The following is a 12879-nucleotide window of genomic DNA, read 5'->3' on the forward strand; positions in this document are numbered from 1 at the left end:
ATTTTCCCATAAATTTCCTATATTTTAGCACCCTGACGTTTCCATGGTAACTCATTACCCATCATGAGAAATGTAAGGTAAAAAAATAAAATAATAATTGACCCATAATGGCCCATCTCCGCTCCTCATAAAACGAATAATTATCGAAGGGGCCCGTGAGTGACTTAGAAGTGTTTCATTTAACAAAATGCCAATATTAGTTTATTATTTAATGAGATAAAAGAAAGCACGAATATTTAAGTAAAAGAGAGGATCCCGGAAAGAAATCCGCCGGGTTTCTTTCTGCAATTGTTTAGGAAAGAAAATGAAAAAAAAAACGGTCGTCGTCTGTGCGTGACAACTCACGAGGAGGAGGAGGAAAGTGAAAAATGAAACCGGTGGTTAAAATGAAGGGGGCGGTAAAGAAGTTTTTACACGAAGGTTTTCTATCCCGTGCCAGATGGGGTGGATAAGGACGGCTCGCTAACCGGCGGTGGGCGAGGAATCAGTCAGAGCCGTTGGATCACAATGCGGATTAATAGACAATATTTGCGATTCAGTTGGGCTTTAAGTCTGCAGATTGATATACTCAATACATATACCGCGGTACATATATACACAGATACAACTAGATACCCTCTGGAGTTTTTTGGGGGTAATCTGCGATCATTTTCGTCCGGGAATTTTTTTGTTTGTTTTTAATTTTTGTGGGCTTTGATGCATTTGAAGGTACGTAGGACGTTTTAGTTTTCCCTGTAGCTCCAAAATCAGCCAGGGGGTCTGAAATCTAAGCGCTGTATGCATGAGGCATATTTGTTATTATTAGGATTGCAATTATTATTATGGTGGTGAGAAGGATGAGCTCGTTCCCTGATGAACTGCTGGAGCACGTATTGGCATTCCTGTCGTCGCACAGGGACAGGAACGCAGTTTCCCTGGTCTGCAAGTCGTGGTTTCGAATCGAGGCGGGCAGCAGGCAGCGGGTTTTCATCGGAAATTGCTACGCGGTGAGCCCCGCTATACTCGTCAGGAGGTTCCCAAGGATAAAGTCCGTTGCGCTCAAGGGGAAGCCCCATTTTGCGGACTTTAACATGGTGCCCCCTGGCTGGGGCGCTGATATCCATCCCTGGCTGGCCGCCATGGCGGAGGCGTACCCTTGGCTGGAAGAACTCAGGCTTAAGCGCATGGTGATCACTGACGAGAGCCTTCAGCTCCTCGCGCGTTCTTTTCCCAATTTCAAGGTTCTCGTGCTTACCAGTTGCGACGGCTTCAGCACGGATGGGCTCGCTGCCATTGCCGCGCACTGCAGGTACTCGCTTCGTCTTGCCTCGTTTTCTTACTCGTTCGTTTCTTTTCAAAGCCGTAGAAATCGCAAGATTCGTGTATTTTCAAGGCCGTAAAAATTACAAGATTTGCATAGCAGAGGAAACAGAACCCTGGTCTGAAGGTTTCTTTATTGCCCCTTTTGTTTATCTTTTGATTTTGGAAGCTTCAGCCTGTCAGATGGGTGTGCTTTAAACTCATTGCCAAGGTTATATACACTTCTCTATAAAACAAAACTTACTAATAATGAAGTTCTTGAGTATTTTGTCATGTTTTATATCTGTTCCTTTAACTCCGGCGAAGGTTCGGTTTGCACGCATTTAAATCACTAATATTTCCATGCTATTTTCGGATATATTAAACTACACGAACATCCCGCACTCAATTAATTGCTTCCTGGGTGCCCCCAGAAAATAAGAAAGCACAGATTTCGGCGCAGCTTATCTTTTGGTCTAATGTAATGTTGGAAATCATTTGAGTTTCTTCGGTGCAAAGTTCCATTGACTACCCTTTAATACCTTTTAGACGTATTAATTCACATAAGCAGTTTCTAAATCCTGTAGAGTGAAGGTTGTCCTCAGATACATTAAACAAAGAAGATGGACATATTTATCCTCATTTGACTCAACTCCGCTCTGCCAAATTTTATTCCAGAAGTGTTTTTCTAGATTTTTCTACTGGCCTCTGTTACCAGGTTTGGTTAAAGACACCCTAGCGGTCTTTGGACTGAGTATTTTTACTTGGAAAATTTCAGAAAGATTTTTGGTTCAGGATAACCAACAGTCAAGTGTGAAAAGTGGCGTTTATCGCAATACAGGATCGATTGAGAAGTAGCAAGTATATTGGGTAGAGCACATATCTTTATTTTTGCAGAACAGCAGGTTAATGGGATATACGTTTTATTCTCCATTTAACAAGTCTGGGAAGTGGCTTTATCTATCACTATATTTTCCGATGAAGGTATAGGCCTCCCTAATTTTCCTCATTTGTGTATAAGTAGATATCATAAGAAATAATGAAAACCCCTGGAAGTTGCCACTTTGGATAGGAAGTTAAATTGGTTTATATTTCGTTTTCTTGACTAAGTATTTAGCAGTTTCACACTGTTGGTGGTCCTGTTAAGAGATTTGTCAAGATAATATCTCATTTGATACTAACGATTGACTGATTTCTGTTTTATACACGGGTTCTCTTGAAGCAAGTTGTGAAGTACTTCAAGGAAATGTGACAGGGTTTAATCTTTAATTATTTTCCAAGAAAGGTGATCTTCCTCCCCAAATATACGTTGAGCATGAACCCTTGGTTCTTTATTTGATGCAGGTTGTGTCCCACTGGTAGATCAGTTAGGGTAAATTAATGCAAAACATGTTCTGCAGCGTTTAATATCAAAGAAAGATAACGTTTATTAAAGTACACGGGAAAGTATTTTGATAAAGAGGCAGGCATTGTAATGTGAGCCAATTTGTTTTTGGCTTCAATCTCTATAGATTTGCTTAAAATATTGCTGTGTAAAATGGCTCTGAATTAGATCTACTTCTCTGCTATTGTAAAATGGTAACTTTGGTTTTTTTGTTTATAATTTTTAATATCTTTATTTGAGAAACCCGTGCAAAATTAAAAGGTGGGGAGCTTATTCAATGATTGCGGGATGTGAATCTATTATTTAAAAAGTTATATCTAGTTCATAGGAGAAGTTATCCTGAAGCTAAGCTCTGGCATACCTCTGCCCTCGATGCTTTATTAGGATCATTTAGGTGATTTTGAGGCAAACATATATCATACCTTTTAGAACCATGTATTTATTTTTTACTTCAATTTAGCCTTTTAGCAAGGGCAAACATTAGAAAGTATTAAAACGAACTAGGATATCTTTGGATTGTTGGTTTCACCCACCCATCGGCATAAGAAAAAACAGTTTGTATGGCTTTCAAAGTTATGTTAACTATGCCTTTTGGTATGTTTTTCCGGCATGCATTCTTTGTATTTCAGATCTTTGTACAATAACCGTTCATATAACCTCTGCTTCTACTTCCATATTAATTTTCATGCTGAAAGATTAAAACTTCAAAAGCTTGCATTTTACAGTAGACAATTGAAGCAAAACTTCAAAAGCTTGCATTTTACAGTAGACAATTGGAGCAAATCATTTTAGTTTTTCTTTTTTCATTTGTTGACCTGTAAGCCAGTGTAGGTCCATGTTAAACCTGGATATGTCAAGCTCTGAGAGGGATTAAATTTCTTAAAAGTGTTTTTTTTTAATCATTTAATTCCATGTCATGTGTTAATTCCTTCATATTCCATGATAAAAAAATTACACCACAAGAAATTTGATCGCTCTCAGTGCCTTATATGTTTGGGTTTAGGATGGACCTATGCTGGTTTAATTTTTTAGATGTGACATATAGCTCCAGGTTTAGGTTGGACCTACGCTGGTTTAATTTTTTAGATGTGACATTAGATGTTGTCACATACATATATGCATACATATTTCCTTTCTGTCACATCATGTAATGTAACGTAACATGACGTGACAAGATCTCCTCCTTACCAATCTGTAGAGCATCTCACTACTCTCGGTGTGATGAGCATTAGACAGGAATTTTACATGTCAAGATCTTAGTTTTGTTCTTTGACAATGCATTCATCTCGATAAAGTGATGACTGATGGATTTTACGAGTAGTGAGACTATCTAGTTAAATATTGTGGAATAGGAAATACTAATAATATAAGAGTAATTAAAAAAATAAGTGAACTTGTTTTTTTTAGTTTTGTGGTTCACTGTAATGGAGATTGATACTAGCTACATCCACCGAAAATCCACCTGTATATAGGTGAGCTGGTTATCTCTTTGGGACTGGAAACCGGGTGGGGAGTATAATAGCGACTCCTCCTTACCCCCTGAGCTACACCCACTTGACAAATAAGTGAACTTGTTAGCTGGTCATTTAATAAATTCAGTGAAAAGCTGCAAATGATGATTTGAGATATCATAAATGGTATTCTGTATTTGCTGGGAAAATGTTTCACCAAGCAAAAACAGAAGCGAATTGCGCTTTCGTTCTGCTATCTGCCTGTCCATTAGCAAAATTTACATATATTACTTGGAATTGAAGTGTCATACGTTAGGGAATAAGGCCATTCTGAATTGAATTTATCACTGGAGAAAGAATAATTGTTCTCATTTATTTTATGCAACATCCAAGGACTCCAACCAGTGGAAACTGGAAAACCCGAACTCTCTCTATAATATTCATTTATATGTTGTAGGTCTAGTAAAATGAAACGACATATTTCATTTGTTTAGTGTTAAGACTAGACATATTTTTATATTTTCCAGATCCATAGATTAACCCTTGTGTAGTCTTATGGAGGGCTGTCATTTTAGCAAAACGTACAGTTATTACTTGGAATTGAAGTGTCATACGTTAGGGAATAAGGCCATTCGGAATCAAATTTGTCACTGGAAAAAGAATAATTGTTCTCATTTAGTTTATGCAACATCCAAGGACTCCAACCAGTGGAAACTGGAAAACCCGAACTCTTTCGCTAATATTCATTTATACGTTGTAGGTCTAGTAAAATGCAATGACATATTTCATTTGTTTAGTGTTAAGACTAGACATATTTTTATATTTTCCAGATCCATAGATTGACCCTTGTGTAATCTTATGGAGGGCTGTCACAGATTGTCAGTTACATAAGTATATAAGTAGCTAGATAAGATAATTTTAAGGAGTGCCTTAGTAATAATGGAAAAAGTCAGATTGTAGTTAATTAGGCATTATTTCATCCTAGTTAATCTGAGTTATAAAGTTAAAAACTTTGCAACCTTTCACTCACAATGAAGTGATTTGTTGCCGTGAAAGGATAGATGAATTATATATTCAAGTACTCAAAAGACAATTTGGAATGTTGGTTACATTCAATTAGGGAGTGCCAGATGCATCTCCAAAGATATACATGGTTATATATTCTTGTTACTGTTCTCCTTAAATAAGCAAGCCTCTTATACATATTATTTGACCACTAAAGAATAAATTGTTCTAAGGTTGATCGTGGCATCATCATGCAAAATTGTTTATCTGAATGCTTGCCAAGTTACCATCTGTCTATGGCCTTGACAGTATTGTTTTCTAAAATATAGAATGCATCAAGCTATATTTGTTGGAAAGGTCCTTTATCTTGATTCACTCACTACTTATTAACCTTTTTGGTCAGAAGAAACAATGTGCAAATCTGTCAAAAGAAAATGATTTACAATAGCAAATCACTCAGTGATATCTGTAGGTGTTAATTTTAGGACAACATGTTCTTTGCTTAGGGCAGTTACTTCTAAGATCCATATTAGCCCAATTTTAATTCATTTCATTTCCATTAGAAATCACATAGGACATAATCATATAGAGAGTAACTGATGAAAAAACATAGACGATAAGAGTAGAGGACAAGCCAAGACAAAAGGACACAAGGATATGGCTCAAGCTAGGGAAAAGCCCCAACATGAGGAAAACCCTTGAACAATTCATCTTATTATCAAATATCAAATGTTCAGCAGAGAATGAAAGTACAATTAAAGTCAAACGAGACTTGCCAACATGATGATTAATACCTCCGTCCAGATGACCAAGAAGCAGCCCAGACAAGTCTTCCATTCAGCCTTCAGACAATAGTAGACTTACTCTGCCCTATACGGAGGTCAACAATAGACAAAGTGGCTACAAGTCAGTCTTCTGAAGAAGTTTAATACTGGATCAACTAATGCGGACTTCTTGCTGATGATTGTGAACCCAAAATAGTTCAATTCTGAGAAGATTGCAGGTCTGGTTAGGGCATACGTCAGACTTAACATATAGCAGCAAAGTTATGTGATTAACTCCAAAAGAGCTCGCACTTCCTTGTAGAGATTGCGGCTTAGAATGGACTGATATTTGGGCTTATCAATCTCAATCAAACATTGGTCCAAACCTTGTAATCTCCATAGAACATATGTGGCTAGCACGTGAAGACAAACAGTGCTGAGACTGACCTCAAATGCCCATGAAATATTCCCAGACTTGCTTCAATAGCCTCGGTCACCTTTCCTATGGAACTCACTGCTCAGAACTGACCTCAAAAGCCCATGAAATATGCCCAGACTTGCTTCAGCAACCTCGGCCACCTTTCCTATGGACCACGGCTCATCAAACAAGAGAAAACAGGGCCTGCGGCCAAACTGGAGTAGCCTTCCAAGTGCAGCGGCTCATCTGAAGTGAAAAGGTTACACACAAAACAGTCCCAATACATTCTCTAAACCGTCCAGAGTTTCCCTCAAGACCTGCGGCTGTCAAATTGGAATTTGGTCCTAGTTGCCAATTTTAACAGAGTGGCTCAGGGGGCACTGCAGAACAGAGCTGCTTAGCTGAAACCTCTCCTGGAGCAAGGTTAGGTTTTATCAACCTTTTATTGAGGGATACATAAGAAAACCTTAAGTTTTAACAGTGCTGCACATAACAGGTTTCTTTAAATCGTGAGTGGTCAGTGTGCACGCCTGAACTGCAACAGGTTTATTTGGCTTTAGAAGTGTTTTCTACAAAATTTCTGGGTTTTTATTGAGGAAGTACGGCAATACACTTCGAAACCTTGCCTCTTATATTTGGAAAGGGTTCTCTTCAGAGAGAGGGAGCTGTTGTCCATTGTACCTTGTTTTTTTTCTTCCTTACCCTTTCTATCCTTTTAAATCTATCCCATCTATTTTTGAGATTATTATGGGGTGGGAGTTGCTTTCAAGGCAGGGTTGAGACTGTCCTTTTGGATGGTTTGTCATAAAGTACCCTGTTTCATGACAGAATCTACACATGAAGGTGGTGTTTTCATGATTCAATGTTTTGGCCATTGCTGTTTATTAAAGACTAAAGTCAAGAATAATCTCACTTGGTAAACCCTGTCTGAGATCCATATCTGCAAATTATCAGGCACAGGTATTCTGTAATGTACATAGGCAGGATAAAGGATCCCTCCAAATACATACTTTAATATCATTTCTGCTTTCTGATTTAATAAATTGGTTCAGAGGTTTCCATTGTTTTAGTAAATCAGCCCAGATAGTTACCAATCTTCTCATCCATCCTTTTCCAGGACATGGATTGGGATGTTTGAGAGCTGCACCCCACAAGGGAGTGGTAGATACAGACATCATAGCTGCTGGCTTGGGTTAAACTTGGGAACAGTGGCTTCATGAAGATCTCTTCCTCATAGAAAAGGTCCATTAGCACAAAGAAAACCACATGGAAACATCTAGCACAAAATTTTGTATAGAAAATTTTGGTCTACTTCCTACTTTACTTGGTTTTTCACAGCCTGGCTACTTGGTCATTATCCATTACAACAACATATAATGTCATCACCTTTGTAAGTACGGGATCCAAGTTGGATATGCTCCAATGAAACAGAGGACTGAAACTGAATCTAACTTTGCAATAGAGAAATCACTAATAGATGACTTCTTTATCATTCAGGAATTTTCAGCAGTGTTTATTTATTTTTAGGAGAAGCATTATTAGAATTATGGCATATAACCAAAACTTAAGGATGGAATGTCTTTCCAAGTTCATTAACAGATGACCCTTCAACCCTTTAGAAAATATGAGGTAAAAACGTACATCCTTTTTCCCTCATTTATGTACAGCAGAGTAAATATTAAAATACATATTGTGTATTGCTAGAAATCCAGAATGGCATGGAGTTATTTTGTTGGACATCACTGGAATAAGTTGAGCATCTAGTTAGCATTGAAGTCTGCACACGTGTATCAAAACTCTTCATCTCCTTTAAAAAAGGAGTCTTGAAAATCCTTGTTTATCTGTCAATTAGGGTCATGGAGAAAGTGTTCTCTTCTAGCAGTCGAGAATGAACTACTAAAACAATACATAAGTTGGTAAAACAATATCAAGGGTCTAGTTTGTGGGATATTGACGCGTTGAGAGGTCCTACAATATCTATGTGGTGGACATCTAGAGGCTTAGAGGAACTATGGTAATCAAGATGACTGTCCTGGTTAGAGCTCTGCTTCTAATCAATTATACTTGAGAATGGCGGACATTCTACCAATATTTTAAGATATTCCGTTCTGTCTGACAGAAGATACCTTCTGTGCATTACCATCTTGAGTTACATGTTCAATATCCTCATCTATAGAAGGGAGAAACCAACAACAAGATCTTTTGAGTAGTCTAGTATCAAAGTTGTCAGACTCAGACTTGGCTGGCCTGTGCTAGGAAAAATCCAGTTCAAAAACACAGTTGATACTCGACCAAATTTTTTAGATGTTATCATTCTATCCTATTGAAGATGCCTCGAATGCACAACCATCTACAGCGACATGTTGAATATGCTCATTGATAGAAGGTAGAAGTGAACAGCCAGATCTTTTGAATAGTCTCTAGTATCAAAATTGTCAGACTTGGACTTGGCAAACACTTTACTGGCCTGGGGTCAGCAAAACTTGGTTCAAGACTTGGGAAATTTGGCAAATAAAAAAAACTGAATGTAGTGAATATTTTTCTGCACATTGACATTTTCAATCCATGAAATCACGACAGGGGCAAACTCACATGTCTGTGGTGATTGTGAGGGTCTCGTGACTGGTGAGTCCTAAGTCTACTTGGTGAGTCTGAGTCAAATATACTGTCACATCGTGATTTGGCCAGACTTGGAAAACTCAGTGAGCCGTAGACAAGTCAAACAACAGTGTTTATAATTCCATGATGAACTGAACAATAAAAATAAAAGATTCTGTCTCCACTTCTGCTAGAGAAAATTTGGAAATATGCTGGCCACTTTAGAATATGGTAGAAAAAATAGCTTGGACATTACAGGAAGGGAGTAGTGTGTCTCTTCCATGAAATTAGGTGCTCTATGAGCGTATGAACTTCTATTTGGAAATTTTAGGACGACAGAATGGAGAAAACCTGCCAAAAAAGGTGGCTAAACCAAAAACTTAGGACAACTTCTTATGATTATGGTTTATCATTTTATGCAAAAATAGGCTTAAAAGAAAAGAGATTAATTAGATAGAGGTATGGAGATTGGGTAAACATTTTAAAGAACTTGTCACAGTTTATTTTTATTTCTTGGAAAGAAATGCTATTGACTCTTGAGTTTTTAATTAGATAGAGGGCTGAAGATTTGGTGAACATTTTGAATATCTCGTCACAGTTTCTTTTTTCTTGGAAAGAAATGCCGTTGCCTATAATATATGAACTGCAAAAATGGATAAGATGTTCTGAATTATTTTGGAGATTTCTCCAGGATGTGTACATGAAGTGTAAGCATCTCATGATGTGTGGGTTTTGGGATTTATTGTGCTTTCTGTTTTGTCTAAAGCTGAAGATTTCTGTCTTTTCTAAGCAAAGTTATGAGCATTATTACTGTTTCTGACTGTATTTTCAGTGCTTTTTTGAGCAGCCACAAAATAAAGTAGCGTTTGTTTGATTTAATAAACTAACTGATCAGTGATGTGTCCATTTCATTTGACTATTGATTATGTGTCCTCTTTGATGTATGCAGGCATATTACAGAGCTAGATTTGCAGGAGAGTGACATTGATGATCGTGGTGGCAATTGGCTAAGTTGTTTTCCGGATTCATGCACATCGCTTGTTTCCTTAAACTTTGCATGTCTCACTAAGGAGGTGAACTTTGAAGCACTTGAGAGATTAGTAGCAAGATGTACTTCTCTGAGGAGTTTGAAATTGAATCGTTTGGTGCCACTAGAGCTACTACATCGCCTTTTGGTTCGTGCCCCACATCTGGTGGATTTGGGTACAGGTGCATACCTTCATGAGCCACGCACTGAACAATATTCCAAGCTCAAGGTTGCCTTACAGAATTGCAAGGGACTTCAAAGCTTATCTGGTTTTTGGGAGGTTGCACCTGGTTATCTTCCCTTGGTTGAGTCCCTCTGTTCAAATTTAACCAGTCTGAACTTGAGTTATGCAACAATTCAAAGTGCAGAACTTACCAATCTCCTTGGTCACTGCCACAAACTACAACGCTTATGGGTGATGTCTTGACTTTTCAAGATCTGTTTCCAAAAGTTTGTTTGTTTTTTTGGGTATTTTGCGTTAACATGGTTCTATTTGTATTAATGCAATATTATCTTTATGATTTAAACTTAAATAGAGTTGACTAGTCTGGCTAGCCAATGCTTTGTATTTTGAGTTAACATGGTTCTATTTGTATTGATGCAAATATTATCTTTATGCTTTAAACTTAAATAGAGTTGACTAGTCTCTCTCTCTCTCACTCTTCCATTCACACATTTTCAGTCATTTCAGTTCTAGAATTATGTGTTTAGGATGCATTTGGAGGTTCAGGACCTGTATCTCAAGTCTTGGCTGCACAGTAGACTTATGATTGTCAGTATTTGCAGGTATTGGATTATATTGAAGATAAAGGGCTTGAAGTGGTTGCCTCAACCTGCAAAGATTTGCAGGAACTGCGTGTTTTCCCGTTAGACCCTTATGGTCAAGGAGCCGTGACAGAGGAAGGCCTTGTGACTATTTCAAGGGGCTGTCCTAAGTTGACCTCTGTACTATATTTTTGTTGTCAAATGACAAATGCAGCTTTGATTACTGTTGCAAGAAATAGCCCTCTTCTCACCTGTTTCCGCTTATGTATTATTGATCCCACAAGCCCAGATCATTTGACAAAGCAACCCCTGGATGAAGGGTTTGGAACAATTGTTCAGTATTGCAAAAGTTTACGGCGTTTATCTATGGCTGGCTTGCTTACAGACAAGGTCTTTCAGGTGATTGGTACTTATGGCAAGTGTTTGGAGATGCTTTCTGTTGCTTTTGCTGGTGATAGTGATTTTGGGATGCAATGTGTACTATCAGGCTGTACAAATCTCCGTAAGTTTGAGGTAAGGGACAGCCCATTTGGTGATTTAGCTCTTTTAGCAGGTTCAGAAAAGTATGAATCAATGCGATCCCTTTGGATGTCATCCTGCTCTGTTACCGTGCATGGTTGCAAGGAATTGGCTGCAAAAATGCGTAACTTGAATGTTGAAGTTATCCATGACAGGGATCAGTTTGAAGATATAAGTACCATGACTCAACCCGTAGATGGACTGTATGTGTACCGGTCAGTTGCTGGACATCGGAAGGATACACCACATTTCATATACACTATGTAAGTGGTCATGTCATTTCTCATGTACTATGAATGAAGCTGGCATGTTCTTGCTAAAGCAGCAGAGTACCAAGCATGGATGGGATTTTCCTCTCATACACCATGGATTATGCCAGAAAATTCTTGTGATACTGACACTTTCACCTTCCATCGCAAAATTTGTATGCCTTGTACAGACAGATTTCAGCATTCAAATACTGTTTGGCATAGAGTTATTACTGTCATTTCAGCACTATGCGGCAGTATCCTCTAATCTAGGACTGTTCGATTGATCTTTGGACTCCCTTAATTATGCTACAGATTATTTAAATGCAGCAAATGAACAGCCTGGCAGACTTCTAGTCTGGAATTAGGCAGTAAATAGTTATTTAATTATATAGGCGTACAGTGTGATTTCGTTTCATTTTTTAGAGAACCCTTCCGGTTACCGCTATTTAAGACTGCCATGTTCAGAAAATCTTATTTGATTGAAGAGAAGACAACATTCTCTGCGCTATTTCTTTCTTCTTGTGTGTTGATCATCTGTTGCCCTACTTCTTAGACAAATGCCGTTCATTCTTGTTTGTTCTTCTGTGCAGTGCATTGTGCACATTCCAGAGGTCTTCTATGCAATAATTGTTCACATCAGCACTGTATGGCTCAACAATGGGGACTGTTACTGAGACACATGCTTAGCATGCTGTAAACTTTTCAGGTGTCTGCAATTTTTTTCTCAGATGAAATTGGGAAGATGTATTTTCTTGGTCAAAAATATATTAACATCAGAATAGCTAGATATTCTGGAGCTGAAGATAAGATAATTTTGTTAATATCCAATAAATGACCATAAAGGTCAATGGGACTGCTGGGTACATTAGAGATACAAAACAATAAAATAAAAAGTGTTTAGTTTTCTGACATTTCATCATCTCGTGCTTAGAAATTGTTGTTTTTAGGAAGAAACTCTGGAGAAAACATGACTGGAAATTTTAATGTTGATCCCAGTGTCTTTACCTCCTAAAAAAGCTGGTAACAAGATCCCTGAATTTATTCATCTATGACTTAATAGGTTGCGAGATAGATGTTGAGCTGGGCTTTCTCATGTGCCAGTGTCTTCACCTTCTAAACAATCTGGTAACAAGATACCTGAATGTATTCATCTATGACTTGATAGATTGCGAGATGGATGTTGAGCTGGGCTTTCTCATGTACAGCGTATTATACATGCATACACACATATTTACAGACGTACCTGTTTTTTTCTTTGATATCTATAATAAGATTCTCTCTATGACCGCAATTTCATGACCTCCGATGGCCTCAAGTTGTTTCTATCTGTATATGCTCTTCCTTTGTGAGAACTCTGGGGTTGAGCTGTTAGTTTGGGAAGTTAATACTCTGTTCTATTACACCCATGTGGCATATGAA

General features: G+C 38.0%; 1 protein-coding gene across 1 annotated transcript; it reads left to right on the forward strand.

The window, feature by feature from the left end:
* Window positions 1-501: 501 nt before the first annotated feature.
* LOC149202884 (protein TRANSPORT INHIBITOR RESPONSE 1-like) lies at window positions 502-11968 on the forward strand. The gene is made up of 3 exons (XM_089403290.1): window positions 502-1288; window positions 9848-10340; window positions 10712-11968. Exons 1-3 carry the CDS (start codon window positions 822-824, stop codon window positions 11474-11476), a joined length of 1725 nt encoding a protein of 574 aa, XP_089259416.1. The 5' UTR covers window positions 502-821; the 3' UTR covers window positions 11477-11968.
* The last annotated feature ends 911 nt before the right edge of the window (window positions 11969-12879 follow it).

The sequence above is a fragment of the Pinus tabuliformis genome, chromosome 2_1 (genome assembly GCF_031772625.1).
Source record: "Pinus tabuliformis cultivar Carrire ecotype Pingquan chromosome 2_1, CPIR1, whole genome shotgun sequence".
NCBI lineage: Eukaryota > Viridiplantae > Streptophyta > Pinopsida > Pinales > Pinaceae > Pinus > Pinus tabuliformis.

Coding starts and splice junctions, on each gene's coding strand:
- LOC149202884 (XM_089403290.1), top strand. CDS start 822: ATGGTGGTGAGAAGGATGAGCTCGTTCCCTGATGAACTGCTGGAGCAC. Junction 1,289..9,847: donor GCCATTGCCGCGCACTGCAG/GTACTCGCTTCG, acceptor TGATGTATGCAG/GCATATTACAGAGCTAGATT. Junction 10,341..10,711: donor ACAAACTACAACGCTTATGG/GTGATGTCTTGA, acceptor CAGTATTTGCAG/GTATTGGATTATATTGAAGA.